The sequence below is a fragment of the Eutrema salsugineum genome, unplaced genomic scaffold (assembly GCF_000478725.1).
Source record: "Eutrema salsugineum unplaced genomic scaffold, Eutsalg1_0 scaffold_2, whole genome shotgun sequence".
Taxonomy (NCBI): domain Eukaryota; kingdom Viridiplantae; phylum Streptophyta; class Magnoliopsida; order Brassicales; family Brassicaceae; genus Eutrema; species Eutrema salsugineum.
The window spans coordinates 1,363,259-1,386,138 of NW_006256829.1; the positions used below are offsets into that span (position 1 = coordinate 1,363,259).

A 22,880-nucleotide genomic window follows, 5' to 3' on the forward strand; every position below is an offset into this window, starting at 1 on the left:
CAAACTTAACGGATCAAAACCAATGCATACAATGAACGGATAAACCCTACTAGTCGATGCGACCAAAGCCAAGATTAAAAGGGGAAGCAAGCACAGAGCTTATCCAGAGGTGAAAAATAGCAAGAAAGATCAAAAGGGTATTGAAAAAATCGTGAATTGAAGCGAACCCAGATGATGCAATGAACCAAACCCAGAGAGTAGAAGAAATCACCCCAGACAAGGAAAAAAAAAACAGAGAGATCTGGGGAGTAAATGAAAAAAAAAAAATTGGGTTGGGTGGGAAAATGAGGAGAAAATAGAAGGATAGTTTAATAGCACTACACTTGCATAAAACCGTAGGGACGTTGTTAATTTAATTGGAGAGTCAAAGGTGGGAGAGAAGACGATGAAGAAGATTGAACCAGTCTGAAAAACGCGTTTAGTCTTTTTCTTTCTGTGTGTGTTTATCTATCGCCGCCGAGTTTTGCGCAGCGATTTGTCTTAATTGTTTTTGTTTTGCAAGTCCACCCTTTTCAATCTTGGCAACTTCTAATGCCGCAGCCTCTCTCAAGCAGATGGGTTTTTAATTACTTAAAAAATGTAAACCATAAAAACGATTTTCCTTTTCTCGAGTCCTATCTTCTTTTTATTGTGATCCCTTCACTGGGAAGGACTTCAACTTTACTCTCATTTCTTAATCAAATCCACACGAACTCTAGGCTAGCGACTACTGTCGTCTTTTATAATCCAAAAGGGTAATTGATTAGCGATTTAGCATCTTACGGATGTAATGCTCCGTAACAGAAAACAACAAAGGGGAAAAAAGAAGAAGAAGACAGAGATATCAAGTTTTATCTATAACTAAGTATAATAGTGTCACATCCAAAAGCAATGTGAGAAAAAGCCTTCCGATCAAAGATTAAAAGTCGACATTTTTTGTAGAATCTAAAACCATATACTGTACGTCATAGATCAAAGACAGAGACTAATATTGTAACTTGCAACCAAATATCATGGAGGAAAACGAGTTTGATGCTCTAAATCAGCATCGTGACCCTTACTCTCCATTGTCTTTGGCTTGGCCAAGGAACCGAACAAGTGCGGAAACCTGGGTTCATTAGCAAAAAGCCTTAGCCTTTCAGCAGCAACGCTGACAATTCACAGAATTGGCATCACTCAGAAACTTCACGTATCTATCTGTGACTCAATAACACAAAATTCGAGGAATTGAGCAAAAGCATCTGACTTGAAAAAGCATCTGACTTTGAAAATCTCGCACTTTTTAATCCCTTGGAACACGAAAGCTCTGAAATTGCAGACGAAAGTTCGGTTCTGGATACTGTCCCCTTCGTAGACGACCACATTGACTCATCTCCTGCCCCGATTCAATCATCACAGCTCTGAAATCCATAACGTCATCAAGATCCTCCACCAACGGAATACGCGGAGGCTGTTGTTGAACGGCGGGCGATACGCAGAGTGGCCACTGGAGTAGCTCGGAGATTGGAGAAGATAACACGCGTGGGAGAAGCTAAAAGTCGAAATCGCTGTACATCAGGCCCGAATAGAGCAGTACGGTGTAAGTTTACGCCGGCCATGGAGATTGAAGTCGCGGTGGCCGGAGGCTGAGTTTTTCGCGGTTTTGCGTGAGATGAGAGTTTGAGGAATCTGATTGCCCCGCGGATTGACACGTGTCCAACGTAAAGCATACGATATTTTCATTTTCTTCGGATAATAAATGAAACGAAGATAAAGGGGATATCTGCAAAAAGGAAAAGATACTTTAGTAAAGAAACGACGTCGCTTTTGTTCGTCGTTTCCCCAGTCTCGTCTGGTACACAGATGTTTTGTGGAAAAACGTGAGCCAACCCACGTTTCAAGAAAGAAACAACTGCATCAAACGTTCCTTCTCTCTCTCTCTCTTCTCTCATTTTTTATACTCTCAATCTGCTTTAAAGCGTTTATTAAGTACTTCTTTTATCACTCTGAATTTTTTAAATAAAAAATTGCAGATATTTGCTGGTGTTGCTGTGTCTAACTCTACTGTAAGTTCTTCCTTCTTCCTCCATTATACTGTGGGATCTTGCGTTTTCTTTCCCCCAATGTATACGGTATACCTCATGTAGCCACCTGTTATCCATTTTTGTTAGCTTGAATCTTGTATGGGGCAAACTTTATGGCTTCGCTGAGGAAGGAATTGAGAAAAGATCCATTAATCATGTGTTTCTTCATCTTTGTTGAAAACTAGAACAGTGAATCTCAAAAAGTTGTTTCTTTATGTTAAAATGCTTGCTTTTTCTTCTCTCTTTTCATTGATGAAAAAAGGTTGCTTTTATTGTTTCTTGTTTGGCTGCTGAGAAGCACAAGATATCAGAAATTTGGGTTCTTTTTTTTTCCTTTCCAAAGGGACATTTCAAGCTAAGAAGTGACAACTTTTTCTTATCTTGAGTTTCTGTCTTTGTTTTTTTTTTCCAGAATTTCCCCTGTTACGAAAGATGAGTAAAGTTCCGGTAAGAATCGTAGGGATTCTTCTATGGATGTGTGTCTGGGTTTGTAATGGGGATGGTGAGTATGTGCTGTACAAGGACCCGAAACAGAAGGTGTCAGATCGAGTTGTGGATTTATTGGGTAGAATGACTCTGGAAGAAAAGATTGGTCAGATGGTTCAGATAGATAGAAGTGTGGCTACTGTCAACATTATGAGAGATTACTTCATCGGTATGCAAAAATCAATCTTACTTGTATTTTCCAGAAATCGATAATTTAGTTGTTTCATATGTTTTTCTCTCCAAGATTTCCAGCTTGTTTGCGTTTAGGACCGCAGGCGATTTCCGCTGTCTTTCTTTATATGCTTAATTTTAGTCTTCTTACATTATGGTCACAACGTGGAATGATTCATGCTTAAACTTGTTTTTGTGCTCCACTTTCTCTCATTGTGGGTATCTTGGATGGTTTCTTTAGAAAACGGGTTGGTCCAGCTGTTATTGTTCAGAGTTTGTAGGTTAATTGAGGGTTTCATTCAATGTTAGCCTTCAGTTGAGTTCAGTCTCTTATCATCTTGTTATCACAGAACTAGATAAGCTTCGTAATTTTTACATGGTATAGAGTGTATGCATGAGTGAAACTTGAAAGTAGAAGATGTCTTTTCTTTTCTGTACAGGCAGCGTATTGAGTGGTGGTGGGAGTGCTCCACTTCCTGAGGCAACTGCTCAGAATTGGGTTGATATGATAAATGAGTATCAAAAGGGAGCTCTAGTGAGTCGTTTGGGCATTCCTATGATATATGGCATTGATGCCGTTCACGGGCATAACAATGTCTACAACGCTACTATCTTCCCTCACAATGTTGGTCTTGGAGCCACCAGGCAAGTTTTAGTTAAAAACGGTCATTTTGATTTCTTCTGCTGAGGGATTCTGCTGATATTCTTAAGAGCTTTGAAATCCACAGGGATCCTGATCTAGTTAAGAGGATTGGAGCAGCAACTGCAGTCGAAGTCAGAGCCACTGGAATTCCATACACGTTTGCTCCTTGCATTGCAGTAAGCTTTCACCGTCTGCCTAACTTTTATAAATCTGGCACTATTTGCAGATATTTGGTGAAAATTTGCTAAAGTTGTTTCTCACTGGCTTGTTGTAGGTTTGTAGAGATCCAAGATGGGGTAGGTGTTATGAGAGCTACAGTGAGGATCACAAAGTCGTGGAAGACATGACGGATGTCATACTTGGTTTACAAGGAGAGCCTCCTTCCAACTTTAAGCACGGAGTTCCATTCGTTGGTGGAAAGTAAGGCTTTTCTGCTAACTTAATTCGTCGATTATATTGAGCCTTACAAGAGCACGGAGTCTCATTCGTTCTTTCTATTCATTTAATTTTGATAGGGATAAAGTTGCAGCATGTGCCAAGCATTATGTGGGAGATGGTGGGACAACCAGAGGAATAAATGAGAACAACACAGTGACTGACTTACACGGTCTTCTCAGCGTTCACATGCCTGCTTATGCTGATGCAATTTACAAAGGTGTTTCCACAGTGATGGTTTCATATTCGAGCTGGAATGGTGAGAAGATGCATGCAAATACTGAGCTCATTACAGGGTATCTCAAGGGTACCCTTAAGTTTAAGGTTTTCTTACTCTCTTTTTCTCGTCAGATGTCAGGCACGGCTTCAATGCACATGCTCAGTCTTTCTAAATGGATTTTGCTCCTTCTCCATGTATTTGGCAGAGTCGTCAATAGACCATTTATAGAGCATGTGTGAATTTTTAGATTGAGTTGATTTTGGGTCCTAATTCCAACTTATCTTGTCTATGATATGTGCAGGGTTTTGTTATTTCGGATTGGCAAGGCGTTGATAAGATCTCTACACCACCGCATTCGAACTACACAGCTTCTGTCCGAGCTGCTATTCAAGCTGGCATTGATATGGTTTTGTGTTTTAAACTTCACAGACAATCCTGCACTAAAAAATAAGTAAATGCCTGCGTTAGCTAATGAAATAATAATATGCAGGTCATGGTCCCTTTCAACTTCACCGAATTCGTCAATGATCTTATGTCCTTGGTGAAGAGCAAAGTAATTCCTATCACACGGATTGATGATGCTGTCAGAAGAATCCTGCTTGTCAAGTTCACCATGGGTCTTTTTGAGAACCCTTTGGCTGATTACACCTTTTCCAATGAACTAGGAAGCCAAGTAAGTTGTTTAATATTCCTGAGCTATAGCCAAGCCAAGTAAGTTGTTTAATATTCCTGAGCTATAGCCTGTTGCAAGTATAACAAAATCTTGATGGAATGTTCTCAATTTCTATCATAAGGCACATAGAGACTTGGCAAGGGAGGCTGTTAGGAAATCACTTGTGCTGCTGAAAAACGGGAACAAAACCAATCCTATGCTCCCACTTCCCAGGAAGACTTCAAAGATCCTAGTCGCTGGTACTCACGCTGATAATTTAGGTTATCAATGCGGTGGTTGGACCATAACATGGCAAGGATCTAGCGGTAACAAAAACACAAGGGGTAAGTTGTGCAACTCATATTGTAGTTTATACAACTGTTAACATTCCAGCGACTAAGAATGTGAACAATATACTCTCTCTTTTCTCTGTTTCAGGGACTACGATTCTTGGCGCCATAAAATCAGCTGTTGATCAAAGCACTGAAGTTGTCTTCCGCGAAAACCCAGATGCTGAATTCATCAAAGCAAACAACTTTGCTTACGCTATCATCGCTGTGGGTGAACCTCCATACGCAGAAACAGCAGGAGATAGCGACAAGCTAACCATGATGGATCCCGGTCCAGCCATTATTAGCTCCACTTGCCAGGCTGTCAAATGTGTGGTTGTGGTCATTTCAGGCAGACCACTTGTGATGGAACCTTACCTTGCCTCGATCGAGGCATTGGTTGCAGCGTGGCTACCGGGAACAGAAGGCCAAGGTATCACTGATGCTCTGTTTGGGGACCATGGCTTCAGTGGAAAACTACCTGTGACTTGGTTCAGGAACACAGAGCAGTTGCCTATGAGCTATGGAGATTCTCATTATGACCCGCTCTTCGCTTACGGGTCTGGTCTTGAAACTGAGTCAGTTGCGAGCATTGTTGCTAGGTAAAATCCTTCACACAGCTTCATGTTCCATCCATTTGCAGTATTCTCAGACACAAGGTTAAGAGCCTTAACTTCTTTTTTTTTGTACAAACAGGTCAACCTCAGCTTCTGCTGCTGTTACAAAGCCATGCATAATCACAGTCCTTGTCTCTGCTACATTTTGTCTGTTTCTCTTCCCAAGGTATCATCACCAGTTCAACTTCCGTTATGATTTCTCCACAGAAATTGGTGAGAATATGACTTTTCTGATAACTTTTTGTCTACAGCTTAAGCCGAGTTTTGAGATGATGAAAGCTGCAAAAGCTTGGGGTAGATCATTCTTTCGGTTATCTGATCGTGGGAGCTTTTTTTTTTCTTTTCTTTCTTTTCTTTTCGCTCTTGTAGCCTAGCTAAAAAGATCCTGAATCTGTGTCATGATACTGTTCAGAGTTATTGCAGCCCTGAACATTCTTGGATGATTAAACTGGAAAGTTCTTCTATGAAAGTTCTAAAATTTCTACAGACAATTATCTGCTTTAAAAATTATCACTCTTTAAATTGAACGTTGTGGGTACTTATGGTAAATCTTGGTAAAACGAGAACGAAGAAATGGTAGATCTCATCTGATAAAACTGATGACGTCATTCGGGGGACACAAGGCCTAAACTTGTGAAGAAAGCAACTGAATTTTATGCTTTCTTTGTAAGAGAAGAAACATATGAAGACCTGAGACTAAAGAAGAGATTTTGATGAACGGAAGGCATAGCCGCAAAACTAGGAATATCGATTGCATAACAGAAGAGAAAATGGCTAAGCATTGCCGAAATTCAAATCATATTTATACGCCGAGCAATAAAGCCTAATGGATATTCTCAAAGCTCATACAAAAACAAACAATTCAGAAAGAGATCATCAGAAAAGAAAATAAATTTAATTAATGGCAGGAAGACAGCAAATGAAAGGAACAGGCTTCGGGATTCAGTATGAGGACCTTGTCCCCAAATCCGAATGGAAAGATCAACCTGAAGCCACTCTTCTCACCATTGATCTTCCAGGTTTGTATACAAAATTATATATGAATTGGACTAGTTATGGTGGTTTTAGTTCATTATCTTATGTGGAATGTTTTTTTTTTTTAATAAAGGTTTTGCAAAGGAGCAAATAAAGGTAACTTATGTGCACACCTCGAAGATGGTAAGAGTCACCGGAGAACGTCCTGTGGCTGATCGGAGATGGAGCCGTTTCAACGAGGTGTTCACTGTTCCGCAGAACTGTCTCGTGGATAAGATCCATGGGAGCTTCAAGAACAACGTCCTCACCATCACCATGCCTAAGGAGACGATCACGAAGACGCCTAATCTTCCAGAAGCTTCTAAGGTGGAGAAGCTTGAGGAGAAGAAGTTGTTGGAAGAATCCAGAAGGAAAGAGAAGGAAGAAGAGGCCGAGAAGAAGAAGAAGCTTCTTGAAGAGAAAGAGGGACTAATTAGGACGCTGCAAGAAGAAGCTAAAGCAAAAGAGATGGCTGAGGCGAGGAAGCTACAAGAAGAAGCTATAGCAAAAGAGAAGGCTGAGGCAAGGAAGCTTCAAGAAGAAGCCAAAGCAAAAGAGAAGCTTGAGGAAGAAGCTACGCTAGAGAAGAAGATCCAGGAGAAGAAGTCTGTGGATGAGTCTGGACGAAAAGAGAAGATTCTAAAACCAGAACATAGAAAGCTTCCAGAAGTGGTGTATACAAAATCTGGGACCGGGTCTGGGACCAAATCCGGATCTGGAGGAGTAAGCGAGGTCGTGAAATCAGCAGAAGAGAAATTAGGTTACTTGGTGGAGAAAGAAAAGAAAATAGGGAAAGGGATAATGGAGAAAATAAGGGGAAAAGATTTAACAAGCGAAGAGAAGAAGATGATGGTGAATGTAGGAGTGGCTGCTCTTGTTATCTTTGCTCTTGGAGCTTATGTTTCCTATACCTTTTGCTCATCGTCCTCTTCATCTTCTTCGTCTCCTTCTTCCTCATCACCTTCTACCAAACCAGAATGATATATGTCTTAAAGAAGTTGTGTAAAGGAGAACTTTTATACTTTGTAACTGTTGTATACTTTGTGAAATCTAATAAAGTTTGGTGATGTTATGCATTTTTAAGACATATATTATCACATATGATAGAGAAAATATATCTCCATAATTTTTATTTTATTTTGGATTATAAGATGAAACTACACATGCATGCCAGCCAATTCACACCAAAAAAAAAAAAAAAAGTTCAATTAGAAATCCAAATATATTACAAGAGTTCACATGTAAAAAATTCTTTTAAATTTGGTGAGGAGCTACTGTATTTTGGTGAGAATGGAGTTTGATGCTTATTAGGTGTTCTTTTACTGTTCTACATTGATTGGTAAAATTTAACTATGCTAGCTCATGATTTTGAGAAAACTGATAGCTGGTTTGACAAAAGATTTAACTTAATCAAGTAGAAGATAAGAAAATGACTAATTTCAGTTTTATCATATACATAAAAAGTTGTAATCATTCCTAAAGTTTGACAAAAGATAAAAAAAATTTAATAGTAAGGATAATTCTATATTTTCCCCTTGAATACTCTCTCAATTAAGCCTAAACAAAAGAAAGAAAAATAGGCCGGTCCAGAACCCTTAAACCCTAAACCCTTTAGAAGCCGAGATTTACATGCCCATAATTATATCAAGAGAGAAGCCCTACAACATCTCTTTCGATCGATCTCGGACTAGTTGAGAAACAGAGATGGTCATGGGAGGAGAGAAGAGGAAATCTAGTTTCAAAACCCTCCTAGCTAAGGGAATGAAGAGGAAAGGACCTCACTTGCCCAACTCAATACTCGAGACTATTGCGAATGAGAGACGTCCTAATTTGAACTCTGACGAAGAAGACGATAAGATCGATTTTGATGACGGGAATGGCGTCCATGTGTACGAGTACGAAGAAGGTGTGCCTGAAGAGGAATCTAGGAAAAACAACCGCTATGACCGCGTCGATAACTACGAATTCGAGCTTCCCGAGTATTTCGAGGTATTTGTTACACTCTTTACTTTACCTTCTTTGATTCGATTGTGTTTCTTATCGCCGTCACTGAATGAATTTGCAAGTTTTACGTTTTTTTTGTTTGTAATTGATTAATTGGTAATGAGTTGATTACTTTCGATCTGGTTTTGGCAGTTGTTTTTCCTTTATATATGTATGCCTTACTGGTAAATCTTCTTCCTTCCAATGAAGGATGAAAATGTGGAGTCAGAAGATGATGACGATAGTGATGATGATAGACGGCCTTTGAAGAAACAGCGACACACACGGATGTTGCAAGCTGTCACTGGAATGCCAAGTTCAGCTTTTGAAGGTATTGACAATAAAAATTGATACTTTCATCCTCAGAGTTTTGCTTCTATCTTCTGTGCATTGCATTTGTAAGCTGCGAATGTTAACTTACATTCTTTTCATTTTTTTAAGGAGAGAGTAAGAGCAAACTTGTACTCTTCTCTGAAACATATCCAGAGTCTGAATTCAATCCTCCCCGTGACGTTCTGGAGGGTAAAAACCTTATCACTGTGGAAGACTTATTGGCGCCTCTTGAAGGAAAACCTGGGTATCACCAATTAAGCAAGAGAATCAGAGATACTCGATCTCTTGTCCATGCTCCTCTGCCAAAGCCAGAACGAGCAAGACTGGTACGGAAAGCAGTGAAAGGAGTAGTTGCCAAGGGGCTTAACAAGTGGATGCCTCTGGTAACGAGGAACAGGGAGGCGCCAACTGTTTACTTTAACCAAGATGTCGATGTTGGATACTCTACAGTTGGTGCAATAGCATCAGAATTTCAGCCCAGGACTGAATTTGAGAAGATAATGGCTTCTGTACTCAATGATAACGAGGTCCGGGAGGCTCACAAAGAAGATGGCGCTAGGCTTCTCCAATTGAACGAGGCAAGTTCTGTGATCTAGTTCATTCCCTGCACGCAGCTTATTTGACTTACAATTTCATCTGGCATATCGCTGCGCTGAACATAGTTTATATGAATTTCTGATGTAACTGCTTTGATCAAATTCTTTATGTGGCAGGTTTCTATGGAAGACCACATCAAGTTCCGTAACCACATGGATAAGATGAGGAGCGTGCTCTTCCGTGATGAGCTGAAAAGTAAACGAATCAAGAAGATTAAGTCTAAAACCTATAATCGCCTTAAATACAAAGACCCGAAGAAATCGGGAGTGGAAGCATCAATGGACCCAGAAGTGGCTAAAAAAGAGGCTATGGAGCAGGAGGCTAGACGAGCAGTGGTTAGTCTAAAATTTCCTCTTCACTGCACAAACTTTTCATCAAGACACTGTAGAAAAGTAATTAGCTGTCGTTTTTGTGCATATGTTATGTGCTTATACAGGAACGCGCGACGTTAAGGCACAAAAACACAAGAAAATGGGCCAAACGCACGGTAAGACTAAGACTGGATGTGAAATACGATGGAAATCGGGCAGCTTTATCTGAACAACTTCAGATTGGCGCTACTTTGTCAAAAAAGATGAACTCCACAAAAGATGGAAGTAGTAGTGATGAGAGCAACAATGAAGAAGAACTGAATGATGGTTCAGATCAGGATACTCCTTCTAAATTGATAGCAAAAGCAAAAGAGAAGACACTGAAAACTGCGGAAGATGATGATGTGCCCATTTCTGGTCTTTGTCATTACCTTTCATGGTAATTCTTGTTTGCTTTCTCTAAACTTCTGACTATTTTATTCTGGTTTCGTTCATTCTTGTGTTGGCTTATTTTTTCATTGTTTGGTTAGGCTCGTGCTATGAAAAAGAAAAAAGAGGGAGCTAAACGTGCACTTGAGGAGTGTGAAGAGTGGGAGAACTCTGGTGGAGCAAAAAACCCAAAAAAATACGCTCATGTTGGTGATAGAAGAGAATTTGGTGCAGCAGCTAAAGTCGAAGCTTCAATAGAGTCTAAAAAGGAATCAGACAACTTTTTTAATAACAGTGATAGTGACAGTGATGATATGGATGACATAGAAGATAATGACTTGAAGGCTGTAAAACATAATGCTTCACCTGCTAGAAACACGGGAACCATAACGGAAACCCAGGTACCTTGTGTTTCCTGTTCGGTTAGTCATAATTGTTCGTTCTTCTCTCCCTTTCAAATCTCTGATTACAACTTCTGTTGTTTGACTTCATGCAGAAGTTGGATGATGTTGCTGGAAATCCAGCATCTAAGACTAAGACAACATTTGATGTTGCCTTATATGCATCAGGCTCCTGGAAGAAGGTTTGCTTTGAAAAAAAAAAAGGAATCAGACTTCGTCTCTTTATGTATTATCTTTAATTAACTATATTTTGTATGGTATCCAGATGACAGGCTGCAAAAATGCAGAATCCAAAAAAGCTTCAAAGACGCATGTACCAATTTCACAGGCCCAAGATAAAAAGGTTTCTTTTCTTTTCTTCAAGATAAAAAGGTTTCTTTTAGCTTCAGGTGGTTTTCTTTCCTGACTTTGTATCTTACTTTAATATCATTAAAAGGAATCGAGAGATGAAGAAAGTGATGATTCAGAGAGTGAAGCAGAGAAAATGGTCGATGGGGTTTTGACATCTGCTTCAAAAGAAACCTATGAAATTCCTTCTCAAGCAGAGCTTATAAACCGTGCTTTTGCGGGTGATGACGTCATAGAAGAATTTGAGAAGGATAAGCGAGCGGTACTAAATCAGGAAGTTCCTGAACCCGAAAAACCGGTTCGACATCCTGGTTGGGGACAATGGACCAATGTCCACAACAAGAGAGGTTCTTCTTCACGGATGGATAGGGTACACGAAGATGCCAAGAAAAAGAGAGAGCAAGCTCTCGAAACAAGGAAAGACGCTGGTCTCAAACATGTTATCATATCAGAAAAAGTCGATAAAAAGGCCAGTGTCTCACTTAATACTCCTCCAATCCCTTTGTTCGTTCTTAACCATCCGATCTCTTGCTCACATAATCTATATTTTGACAGGCTGAGAAACTTCATACAAAGACACTACCTTTCCCTTACACATCGAAGGAAGTTTTTGAACATAGTATGCGTATGCCTATAGGACCTGAGTTTAATCCCACGACTATTGTTGGAGAACTAAACCGACCGGAGGTTCCTTTTCATCACTTTGTTAAACTCTCAGTAGTACCCATAATGTAGCATTTTCTTAAACCTTGGTTCGATTAACCTATGTGTGCAGGTTGTGAAGAAAGCTGGGGTGATCATTAAACCTGTCAAGTTTGAGTAAGTAGGTCCTAATGAGAAAGCAGATGAGGAACACCCTCGAAGCCATCAGAAACAAAGACCCAAATAGGGTAGTAAAACCAATAGAGGTTGAAGCAAAGTCAAGTCCAGTTAAATGGCCAAAGAATTTTGCATTCTTAAAACTTATCTAGACACAATTTTCGATCCTAAGGAGACATTTTTCTTATTTAAAAGCAAAGTCTTTTTTTGTAATCTGTCTTATTTATCATATAAAAGAGACATTTATAAGCGGCTAGGAATCTTTTATACTTTTTGTAATTTGTCTTAAAGAAGAAGAAGTGTATTTTATACTTATACCTGTGATATATTCTGAAATGTAATAAAGTTTGGTGTTATCATATTTAAGAATTAAGAACAGAAGTAATGATATGTCCATAAAAAAATGTTGGACTTTAAATCCAAATATATTAAGAGAATTCACATGTAAAAAATTCTTTCAAATTTGGTGAGGAGCAGCTATTATGGTTTGGTGCTTAGGTGTTCTTTTACCTTTCTGTTATTGTTTTATATTGATTGATTTTTTTTTGCTGATTAATATACATTATACTTATGGTTTATTAAACTATGCTTCCTCAAAATTTTGAGAAAATTGATAGTGGTATGACAAGAAATTTTACTTAATATGGTTTGAAATAAGAAAAAAATGACTATTTTCTGCAGTAACAGTAGATTCAGTAAAAAAGATTTATTATCTATATGTACTTGTAAAAATTAGAGTATTTGCATTCTTTAACTCAAATTAATGTCGTATTTGCAAAAGTAACAAAGAGAAACTTTTATTACTATTTATATTTTTAAAATCCCATTATACCCTTTCTTTCATTCTCTCTCATTTTTCTTATTCTCTCTCCTTTCTTTCCTTTCTCTCCTTTGCATCCCATTTTTCTCTTTCTTTCTCCTTTATCTCTTCATCTTTCTCTCGTCTCTTTTTCTCATTTCTCTCAGAAGCTTTTCTTCTCAATCAAATACAATCTTCTATTGTTTTTGTTTTCTTAGTGAGTTTTAGGTGTAAAATTTTTGAGATTTTAAATTAATTTTGATATCTGGGTTTATAGCGATTACTATTCATTCATACATTAAGTTTTCTGGTGATTGAAGATAAATTGTAGAATCAATATTCTTCTCATGAATATTGATACGTTAATCTGAAAGTTAAAAAATCAAGATTTTAGTTATCTTGTTAATTAAAAAGTTACAGCTATATCTAAACGTTTATACCATACAATAACATGTTAACAGTTAGAGATAATATATTAGTTAAACAGAAAATGATTAAGCTATCGTGTTAAAACAAATGTTAGAGATACAATATATAATTTAACGTGTTACAATCAAATATAACTTGTTACAAAATCATCACATCTACAAAAAGGTTGATGTTCCAACAAAAAAAAACATGAAAGTTAACCGATAACAACTATGTTATCGTACTAATCAAAATGTTAGCAATAAATTTATAAATTTTACATGATACAATAACTTTTAATATGTTACAATACCATGTAACTTGATACTATAAAATATATCCACATCATCTTGGTTTTTATAACCTAACTGAATTTTGTCCGATTTTTACCAAATTTTCACCCAGTTCTTTGTATGATTTTGTACTGAATTGTTGAGAATTGTCCAGATAAATTTTAAAAATGCTGTGAGTTAAAAAAAATGTTCGTTGCTGAATAAAGAAAAGAGGAAAGAGAGAAGAGTAGAAAGAAAAAAGGAAAACAAAATTCTAAGAAAGAAGAAAGAGAAATGCTTGTTCTTTTCTTTAGGAAGGTAGAGAAAAAATGTTGAAAGAAGAAAGGAGACGAGAGGTAAATGGTAATATAACATTCTCATATAAACAGTGACGGAGAAATTGTGTCACATCAGTGTTACCTTTTTAATTTTAATGCTTTCTATGAATATTCGGCTTATTGACTCTAAAAATTATTTATTTAGTGAAACCTAAAGTTAAATTTTTGTTTTCTTTTTTTGTTTTCCAATAGTTGTAGTATGCTGAATATGTGTGTCCTTGTTATTTCTTCTAAATTTTTCCCTTAAATATTCTCGATAAGCCTGAAGAAAATAAACTAAAATAGGCCGGTCCAGACCAGAACATTAAACAACAGATCACAAAATCCTTAAACCCTAAACCCTCAGAAGCTGAATCCGAAGTGATAGAGAACCCATCCGAGTTGGGCAGTCAGTGAAGCGGAAAGTAATCTCATTTGCAGGAGAACTACAAGTACACGGCGAAGACGGCGAGGTCGAGAACCATGCCTCATCGTCCATTTCGCTTTCTAGAATGCGTTTCACAAAACGAATAAGCCTCTTCCTGGGGCACACGACCAAGTTTCCTAGCCGCGCTCTCCTGGGAAATCCATCTCTATGCAGGTCCTATATCGTTGGGCCGGTCTCTAGTTCGCCGACGACGTCTCTGATTTCGACCTGTAATGGTGATAGTGTCACGGGGTTGTTCTACCCGATATGTCGTCGTTTCATAGGGTACACTGCAGAACAGTTCTCGGATGATGAGTACGAGTGTGAATTCGAGGAACATAAGGTTCGTGTTTTCTTCAAGTTGGGTTAATGGAATCAATCAGCCTTGGGTTTTCGGAAAGCTTAAAGCTTTGCGCTTTTGAGGCATTTGGTTCAGAAAGTTAGAGTACTGGGGTTGGGTTTATGCTGATGTTCTGTGTTTTCTTGATGCTCATCATATTGATCTTCAGACAATAAAGTTTCTCTTTTTGTGAGGATGACTATGTAAATGAGAGCTTTTTAACGCTTTTTTGATGCCTGTAGATCGTCATAGTCAATAGTCAATATTTCTTCTCTTCTTTTTAACGGGGGAAATGATTTAATACAATGGCATAAACTGGTTTTATAGGCTTCGTCTTCTGTGGCCAATGTTGATGAGTGGAAGTGGAAGCTAGGCATTCTGTTGGCCAATGATAGCGAACGAGAAATTGTTTCTAGAGACAAAAGGGATCGAAGGGATTATGAGCAGATCTCAAATCTTGCCAAGAGAATGGGACTGTACAGGTATAAAAAGCAGACCTTTTATCAAGTCAATCTCCTATTTCTTTTCATGCGCTGTGTGTTAACCTAATTCCTGTTTATTTGGATTTTTGGTTCCAATTAAATAGTGAACTTTATGGAAAAGTGGTTGTTGCAAGCAAGGTTCCTCTTCCCAACTACAGGCCAGATTTGGATGATAAGCGACCACAACGGGAGGTAAAAGTTTCTTCCTTGGTTTACCATTACCATACGGCACAATTTGTTTGTAGTTTTATGCTCAAGTTTTAATGCATCTCATTGTGCAGGTGGTACTTCCTTTGAGTTTGCAGAGAAGGGTAGAGGGACTCCTCCAGGAACATCTTGATAGACAGCAGCTAAACTCAGGAAAAGCTAATGAAGGCGTAGCTGATTCTCAACCTCCTAAGCAGACTGAAGAACTTCCTGATGAAAGCTCTGATTCATTTCTCGATGGTTCTGTTATGGAGAAGGTACTTCAGAGGAGGAGTATGCGGATGCGCAATATGCAGAGAGCCTGGCAGGTATTACTGAATCATCTTTACCTATGGCTTCATTACATTAAATACGTTTGACTTAAGAAGTAGTTTTTTGGTTGAGTAATAGGAATCACCTGAGGGGCGTACAATGCTTGAATTCCGGAAATCTTTGCCGTCATTCAAAGACAAAGAAAGACTTCTTCAAGCAATTGCTCGGAACCAGGTGAACTTTTAGAGATAATAATCTTTGCATTGTTATTACAATGGATGGAAGTTTACTTTCGTTGTGCGTCTGCTGCTATCTGCGTGAATGATGTCTTAAAAAAATTCTCAGGTAATAGTGGTATCTGGGGAGACTGGATGTGGTAAGACAACTCAACTGCCACAGTACATTTTGGAATCGGAGATAGAGTCTGGTCGAGGAGCATTCTGCAGCATCATTTGTACGCAACCTCGGAGAATATCCGCCATGGCAGTTGCAGAAAGAGTGTCAGCTGAGAGAGGAGAACCTCTTGGTGAAACGGTAAGCCAAGATGCTTAACTTTCATATGAGCACCAATTTGAGAATTGTTTGATTACTCTAATCAACACTAACAAATTGTTTAAAGAAGCTTTTTATTCTTGATTTCATACCCAACAGAGAATTTTTGGTAGGTTGGGTTTAAAGTTCGGCTAGAGGGAATGAGAGGAAAGAATACCCATCTTCTGTTTTGTACAAGTGGTATTCTACTCAGACGACTGCTCAGCGATCGCAATTTGAATGGCATAACACATGTTTTTGTTGATGAAATTCATGAAAGGGGCATGAATGAAGGTATATATATTCTAGATATCGAATATATGTTTAGATTTCTGTAAGTTGAGTTTTGTTTATGCCTCTCGTTTCTATGGTTGCAGATTTCTTAATAATAGTGTTAAAGGAGCTTCTTCCACGGCGTCCAGATTTGAGATTGATTCTCATGAGTGCCACTTTGAATGCTGAACTCTTTTCTAATTATTATGGAGGAGCACCTACAATTCACATTCCTGTAAAAAACTGCTCCTCCTCCTCCTCATCTTTGTCTTGACGTTCTTGATATTTGGTATACTTTCCATATTTGATTATTTCTCTATAAAGCCTTGAACGCACAGTTTTTTTCAGGGCTTCACACATCCAGTTAAGGCACATTTTCTGGAGGATGTACTGGAAATGACGGGATATAAGTTGACCTCTTTCAACCAAGTTGATGATTATGGCCAAGAAAAGACGTGGAAAACGCAGAAGCAGTTAATGCCACGCAAAAGGAAAAATCAGATCACTTCTCTTGTTGAGGTACTTAGCTAATTTTGTTTGATATAAAGTGGAAATTCCTAAAAACTATGATTTCTAGCCTCAGATGATAGGTGAAGTCTTACCAACCTATGTTTCTGTTGATGAAGTATGTTTGCTGGGCAGACCAAATCTTCCAATAACATAAACCTAACATTGGCTGTGTTCACCAATCTTTCTTCAAAATTGCAGGAAGCTCTCAGCAAGTCAACTTTTGAAAGCTATAACTCAAGGACTCGTGATTCACTTTCGTCTTGGATGCCTGATTGCGTAGGATTTAATCTTATTGAGGCCGTTCTCTGTCACATATGCCGCAAAGAACGTCCAGGCGCTGTATTGGTATTTTTGACAGGATGGGATGATATCAGCTCCCTGAGGGACCAAATTAAAGCCCATCCTCTCCTCGGGGATCCCAATAGGGTTTTGCTGTTGATGTGCCACGGTTCAATGGCAACTGCTGAACAGGTATATTTTATCTCCTCATGCGCCACTTTGTTTCCTTTTATTTTGAGTTATGACTCATGTATATATTGTTTCCTACTGCTGGCGAGCAACAACTGCTTTCTGGACCCTCTGATTATGATTCCCATCTTTACATAGTTCTTTAATGTTTCTGCAGAGACTCATTTTTGAGCGAGCACCTCCGAATATTCGCAAAATTGTTCTTGCTACAAACATGGCAGAAGCTAGTATTACAATAAACGATGTAGTTTTTGTGGTTGACTGTGGAAAGGCAAAAGAGACCACCTATGATGCTTTGAACAATACACCTTGTTTGCTACCTTCCTGGATATCTCAAGCTTCTGCTCGACAGGTGAATTCGTTGTGCTAAACCTATGCCACACACACACACATATATATATATCCTTTTTTGTTGGCCAAATATATCTTTGCATGACCACATTGTTTTAATTTCAGAAACATCTATTTTTCTTTTGGTGCAATTTTTTGATAGCTATAAAGTTTTTACTCATTTGATATGCCTAACATTTTCTCCCCTTTTTGGTCTTCAGCGAAGGGGAAGAGCTGGGCGTCTGCTTCCAGGAGAATGCTATCACCTGTATCCCAAATGCGTGTATGAAGCTTTTTCGGAGTACCAGCTTCCTGAACTTCTGAGAACTCCTTTAAACTCTCTCTGCCTGCAAATCAAAAGTCTTCAGGTTGAAAGCATTGCAGAATTCTTGTCAGCTGCACTTCAGGCTCCAGAGCCTTTGACTGTAAGTGACAGATTGTTGCCTTTCTGAGGATTTCACCAATTCTTCTGTTACTAGTCACAACTTTCTATTGATTATCAGAATTGTTGTACGTAGAAGATATGGTTCTAATTGCCGCGTGCTCTTATGGATCGAGACTAGTCCAAATAACGGTAAATATCATGACAGGTTCAAAATGCTATTGGATTCCTGAAAATGATCGGAGCATTGGATGAAAAGGAAAATCTGACAGATCTTGGTTTGTGTTCTAAGTCCTGTACAAAACCTGTTCCAACTTTTTCTTATACCTACATATATCATGACTGACTTTTTTGCATGCCTTCTTTTTGACCTGTTCCAAATAGGAAAACTCTTATCGATTCTCCCAGTTGATCCCAAACTGGGGAAAATGCTGGTAATGGGTGCCATCTTCCATTGCTTTGATCCGATCCTGACAATTGTATCAGGGCTCAGTGTCAGAGATCCTTTTCTTCTACCTCAAGAAAAAAAGGACGTAAGTGTATACTCATGGATGAAAATTCATTTTTTTTAATCATGAATGTATAGTGATTGGTTGATTAATTGGCAAATAGCTGTTCTTGAAACACAAATCTTTCGTGTTTGTGAATTGTATTTTCATTTGTAGTTGGTTTAAAGCCAACAGATAGATGGACATAGCTTTGTATGGACAATTCTGTGGTTTACTCTCGCAAACCGAGAGACCGTCTGATGATTCCTTGTTTTATTTTAGTTAGCTTTATCAGCCAAGTTGAGATTCTCAGCAAAAGACTACAGTGACCATATGGCACTCGTTCGTGCCTTTGAAGGGTGGAAAAATGCTGAAAGAGAAGGATCGGCTTATGAGTACTGTTGGAGAAATTTCCTGTCAGCTCAGACGCTTCAGGCAATACATTCTCTGAGGAAGCAGTTCAACTATATTCTGAAAGAAGCTGGCTTAGTGCATGATGATTCAGCTCTCAACAACAAGCTAAGTCACAATCAGTCACTTGTTCGCGCTGTCATTTGCTCTGGCCTATTCCCCGGAATAGCATCTGTTGTGGTAAGTATAAAGTACCCATGTGTCCCCTTTCTTCTGTCACAGGTTTTGGTAAACTTACCATGTTGTCCTTTCTCTTTGCACAGCACAGAGAGACTTCTATGTCATTCAAGACAATGGATGATGGCCAAGTATCACTATACGCGGTGAGCCTCTTGAATCATATTTCCCAAGACCATTGCTAGAGTCTCTCAATTGGCCATCGTTTATTTAAATGATTTTTTTTTCACGATTTCTATGTGTAAGAATTCTGTTAATTCGAGGTTCCCGACGATTCCATACCCTTGGCTAGTCTTTGGAGAGAAAGTGAAGGTCAATGCGGTGCTCATACGAGATTCCACCGGTGTCCCCGATTCCAGTTTGATCCTTTTTGGTGGTGCACTGAGCACCGGAGTACAGGTGATTTCTCTCATATTCATCTCTTGAAAACCCTTACACGAGCCAGCTTATGGAATATGGTCGGATTGAATCTTGTGTTGTTTCCAGGTGGGGCATCTTAAAATGCTTGACGGGTACATCGATTTCTTCATGGATCCAAATTTGGCTGATTCCTACGTAAAGTTGAAGGAAGAACTTGATAAGCTTCTTCAGAGAAAGGCGAGTTTTTTTTATTTTTTCAACTTCAAAACGAAAGATGTGCCGACCGTTGCTCGTAACACTTTTACTATATTTGCAGCTTGAAGATCCAAGCATAGACATCCATAAAGAAGGCAAGTACCTGATGCTTGCAGTTCAAGAACTCGTGGCGGGAGACCAATGCGAAGGGAGATTCGTCTTTGGCCGTGACACAAAGAGGCCAAGCCAACCACAATTAGGAGAGAACAAACTGTCCAAAGACGGGACAAACCCGAAGAGTCTCCTTCAGACACTTCTGATGAGAGCTGGACACTCACCTCCAAAGTACAAGACCAAACACCTAAAGACGAACGAGTTTAGAGCACTAGTGGAGTTTAAAGGGATGCAGTTCGTTGGGAAGCCTCAGAGGAACAAAACGCTCGCTGAGAAAGATGCAGCTGTTGAGGCCTTGGCTTGGTTGACTCATACCTCTGATAATACAAGTTACCAGCACAATGAGGAAGCTGATTCTCCACCTGATGTTACTGATAATATGCTTAAACTCCTTGGAAGACGTCGCAGGCGGTCCAAGGGCAAGTAATGGGGTCTCTACTATGAACAGCATTGTGTATGATCTGTAATAATCATATAGTGGGCAAACATAGTATAGAGAAGATAAAGGTGTTAGAATCATAAAAACCAAGAAATTTCAGGGGCTTTAGTGTATTTTGAACAAAAATGGGGGCTATTAAAATATGATTTTTTGTTATCAATCTTTAATGCGCCACGTGTATTTTCCTCTCGAGGGGGTTGTTTGCTCACGCAATCTCCTTCTCTCTCTGAGCTTCTCTGCAATGGCAACTTCGAGTGGTTTCAATGTTTCTTCTTCTCCGTTGCTTAGGCTTCGCTCTTCCTCCCTCGCAAATGTCACTCAATTTCCGTTTCCCTCTCCTCGTAAGGGGCGTCACCTGCTGGCAGAAAGTTTCGGTCTCGCAACTAAAGCTGTTTCGCGCCGAAACATCTCGGTTTCTCCGCCATCTGTGGCGGTGGAAGCTCGCATCTCAGGGAAAAGAGAGCCGATGACTCCTCCGTATAACGTCTTGATCACTGGCTCAACCAAAGGTTCATTCACCATTTTCTCGTCAATTTTTATTCCGGTGTTAATCTTCGCGAACTCGTTTAACTCAGTTTCCTCCAGAAATCATAATCGCATTATGTGATTGTGCAGGTATAGGATATGCATTGGCTAGAGAGTTTCTGAAAGCAGGCGATAATGTTGTGATTTGCTCTAGATCAGGTGAGAACACTAAGAAACAATATCAAACAAGTGTGGATTGTCAATAGAAACCAATCCATGACTGTCTGTTCCTTGTCCTGCAGCTGAACGAGTGGAGTCTGCTCTTCGTAGTCTCAAGGAAGAATTTGGGGAGCATGTGTGGGTACCGCCTTCTTTTACTGTTCCTTTTCCATTCTCACGTTTCTCTGAGGCTTTTGCTTAAGATTGTGAAATATTGAAATTGTAATGCTTTTAGATACTTTCTTTGACCAGGGAACTAAGTGTGATGTTAGGGAAGGGAAGGACGTGAAGGAACTCGTAGCGTATTGTCAGAAGAATCTCAAGTACATTGACATTTGGGTATGCATCTTTTTTTCCTTTTTCGGTTTATACTTCCAACCATCCCATGTTCAGAATTAGTCATAGTACTGTCTTGAAAATGATACAGATAAATAATGCGGGATCTAATGCATACAGCTTTAAACCTTTGGCAGAGGCCTCAGATGAGGATCTTATGTAAGTCTTTGTGTTTAGCTTGATCCTTCTCTTTGTTAATTTCTCGGTTTTTGGTTTCAGTCATTTACTTTTTGTAATCTTTATGCAGTGAAGTTGTGAAAACCAACACTCTTGGTTTGATGTTATGCTGCCGAGAGGTAGTGGATAGACGTATAAGGAGGTTAATTCAGCTTATCTTAGGCTATTATCTGTTGGATTGACTAACATGTGTTCATGGTTCATAGGCAATGAATATGATGTTGACCCAATCTCGAGGTGGTCATATCTTCAATATTGATGGAGCTGGTTCGGATGGGAGACCAACACCCAGGTTTTTTTATATCCATTGAAGTTTCTTAAGGAGTGTGCTTTAGAAGATCTGGTTTAGGCTCTCTTTTAAGTAATGTCTAATAAATTTTTGACTAAAACGTTTGACAGGTTTGCTGCATATGGTGCAACTAAACGGAGTGTTGTTCACCTGACAAAGTCATTACAGGTAATGCGGACGTAATATCTGTTGAACTTGTCTTCAATTTCCCTTGTCGTTGTATAACTTCTCTAGTTGTTTCTGTCTCTCATAGGCCGAGTTGCAGATGCAAGATGTCAAAAATGTGGTGGTGCACAATCTATCGGTATATATTATTTTCATTTGTTTTGGCTGTTTTCCTTTCCCATGAAGGTCTCGGAACAAAGATACAGTAACCGAGCCTTTTTTTCATAAGCACCAAATTCTATGGCACGAACATAAGCGCATAGAGATCAATAGAATAAATCTACTATTGTTGGTTGAACAATTAGAAAGAATTCAAGATGTAAACATGATCATAATTCTAATGGGTTACTGGAGAGTTGAGACCAAAAAAGTAAAGAAAAATTCTAATGTGTTTCTCTGTGTTACTGTTGCAGCCTGGAATGGTCACAACTGATCTACTCATGTCCGGAGCGACAACAAAACAAGTACGATGACTTTACACAAAACGAAATTTAGATTCCTTTTCAAGAGATTCCTCTAATATCTTCTCTGTTGCAGGCCAAGTTCTTCATTAATGTTTTGGCAGAGCCAGCCGAAGTAGTAAGAAACCAAAGTCTCTCCTTTTTTTTTCCTTCCATCATAAACCATAACACCGGTTAAAACATAGTTTCTAAATCTCTAGTCTCATGATTCATGATTTGGAATTACACATGCTTCAGGTGGCTGAGTATCTTGTCCCGAACATCAGAGCAATACCAGCTAGCGGATCTATGAAGCCGACTTACATCCGTTTTCTAACCGGAATCAAAGCCTACACCAAAATATTCTCAGTTAAGACGATAATAGTTGCATAGAAATAGATATATATCTAAGGCATGTGAACGATTTCTACAAATACAGTACTTACCATTTTGTTTTTTCTTGTCAATTTTGGGGATTTGTTTCAGAGAGTTGCATTGGGAGCAAGGAAGAACAGGTATGTGACTGAAGAGTAGATATCTTTATCTTTCCTTCCTTACACTTATTATGTATCAAACTATATTAATGATAAGAAGTGTATTGGTTTCTTTATTTGTTCAATGGTAAATAAATTCCTCCATACTTTGTTACTCACACTCCAAAACATGCAAACTGTTGTAGAATATGGATTTAGCTCATTTGCAAAATTGGTAAAGATT

At 38.9% G+C, this 22,880-nt stretch overlaps 5 protein-coding genes across 7 annotated transcripts; all 5 read left to right on the plus strand.

Moving 5' to 3' along the window:
* Window positions 1–859: 859 nt before the first annotated feature.
* Window positions 860–6,078, plus strand: LOC18018629 (lysosomal beta glucosidase). Of its 3 annotated transcripts, XM_024155918.1 has the most exons (13): window positions 860–1,881; window positions 1,992–2,024; window positions 2,455–2,697; window positions 3,140–3,344; window positions 3,428–3,518; window positions 3,617–3,762; window positions 3,858–4,101; window positions 4,299–4,403; window positions 4,488–4,670; window positions 4,792–4,993; window positions 5,088–5,580; window positions 5,675–5,761; window positions 5,847–5,997. In XM_024155918.1, exons 3-13 carry the CDS (start codon window positions 2,475–2,477, stop codon window positions 5,866–5,868), a joined length of 2,001 nt encoding a protein of 666 aa, XP_024011686.1. In that variant the 5' UTR covers window positions 860–1,881; window positions 1,992–2,024; window positions 2,455–2,474; the 3' UTR covers window positions 5,869–5,997. The 3 variants fall into 3 exon arrangements, with proteins under 3 accessions (XP_024011686.1, XP_006398941.1, XP_024011687.1); XM_006398878.2 differs by having other exon boundaries at window positions 860–2,024; window positions 5,847–6,078; XM_024155919.1 differs by lacking the exons at window positions 860–1,881; window positions 1,992–2,024 and adding an exon at window positions 2,050–2,090.
* Window positions 6,079–6,427: 349 nt separating this feature from the next.
* On the plus strand, window positions 6,428–7,662 carry LOC18018630 (protein RESTRICTED TEV MOVEMENT 2). Its single transcript, XM_006398879.2, has 2 exons — window positions 6,428–6,614; window positions 6,704–7,662. The coding sequence occupies exons 1-2, from the start codon at window positions 6,497–6,499 to the stop codon at window positions 7,588–7,590; spliced, it is 1,005 nt and encodes a 334-aa protein (XP_006398942.1). The 5' UTR covers window positions 6,428–6,496; the 3' UTR covers window positions 7,591–7,662.
* Window positions 7,663–8,313: 651 nt separating this feature from the next.
* Window positions 8,314–11,900, plus strand: LOC18018649 (uncharacterized protein C57A7.06). The gene is given in 12 exon segments (XM_024156238.1): window positions 8,314–8,629; window positions 8,792–8,923; window positions 9,034–9,503; window positions 9,639–9,857; window positions 9,959–10,253; window positions 10,256–10,272; window positions 10,364–10,663; window positions 10,759–10,845; window positions 10,929–11,006; window positions 11,100–11,480; window positions 11,567–11,698; window positions 11,787–11,900. Coding segments are annotated over 12 exon segments (2,541 nt in total).
* Window positions 11,901–13,944: 2,044 nt separating this feature from the next.
* LOC18018650 (DExH-box ATP-dependent RNA helicase DExH3) lies at window positions 13,945–20,249 on the plus strand. The gene is made up of 19 exons (XM_006398881.2): window positions 13,945–14,396; window positions 14,721–14,875; window positions 14,980–15,067; window positions 15,157–15,390; window positions 15,473–15,568; window positions 15,680–15,868; window positions 16,000–16,159; window positions 16,243–16,373; window positions 16,487–16,657; window positions 16,847–17,119; window positions 17,274–17,468; window positions 17,668–17,871; window positions 18,037–18,106; window positions 18,213–18,361; window positions 18,599–18,907; window positions 18,991–19,050; window positions 19,151–19,303; window positions 19,391–19,501; window positions 19,581–20,249. Exons 1-19 carry the CDS (start codon window positions 14,139–14,141, stop codon window positions 20,058–20,060), a joined length of 3,486 nt encoding a protein of 1,161 aa, XP_006398944.1. The 5' UTR covers window positions 13,945–14,138; the 3' UTR covers window positions 20,061–20,249.
* Window positions 20,247–22,811, plus strand: LOC18018651 (chlorophyll(ide) b reductase NOL, chloroplastic). Its single transcript, XM_006398882.2, has 13 exons — window positions 20,247–20,581; window positions 20,688–20,756; window positions 20,840–20,898; window positions 21,009–21,095; window positions 21,184–21,251; window positions 21,340–21,388; window positions 21,476–21,561; window positions 21,669–21,726; window positions 21,812–21,862; window positions 22,137–22,187; window positions 22,261–22,302; window positions 22,422–22,532; window positions 22,650–22,811. The coding sequence occupies exons 1-13, from the start codon at window positions 20,314–20,316 to the stop codon at window positions 22,695–22,697; spliced, it is 1,047 nt and encodes a 348-aa protein (XP_006398945.2). The 5' UTR covers window positions 20,247–20,313; the 3' UTR covers window positions 22,698–22,811.
* Window positions 22,812–22,880: the final 69 nt, after the last annotated feature.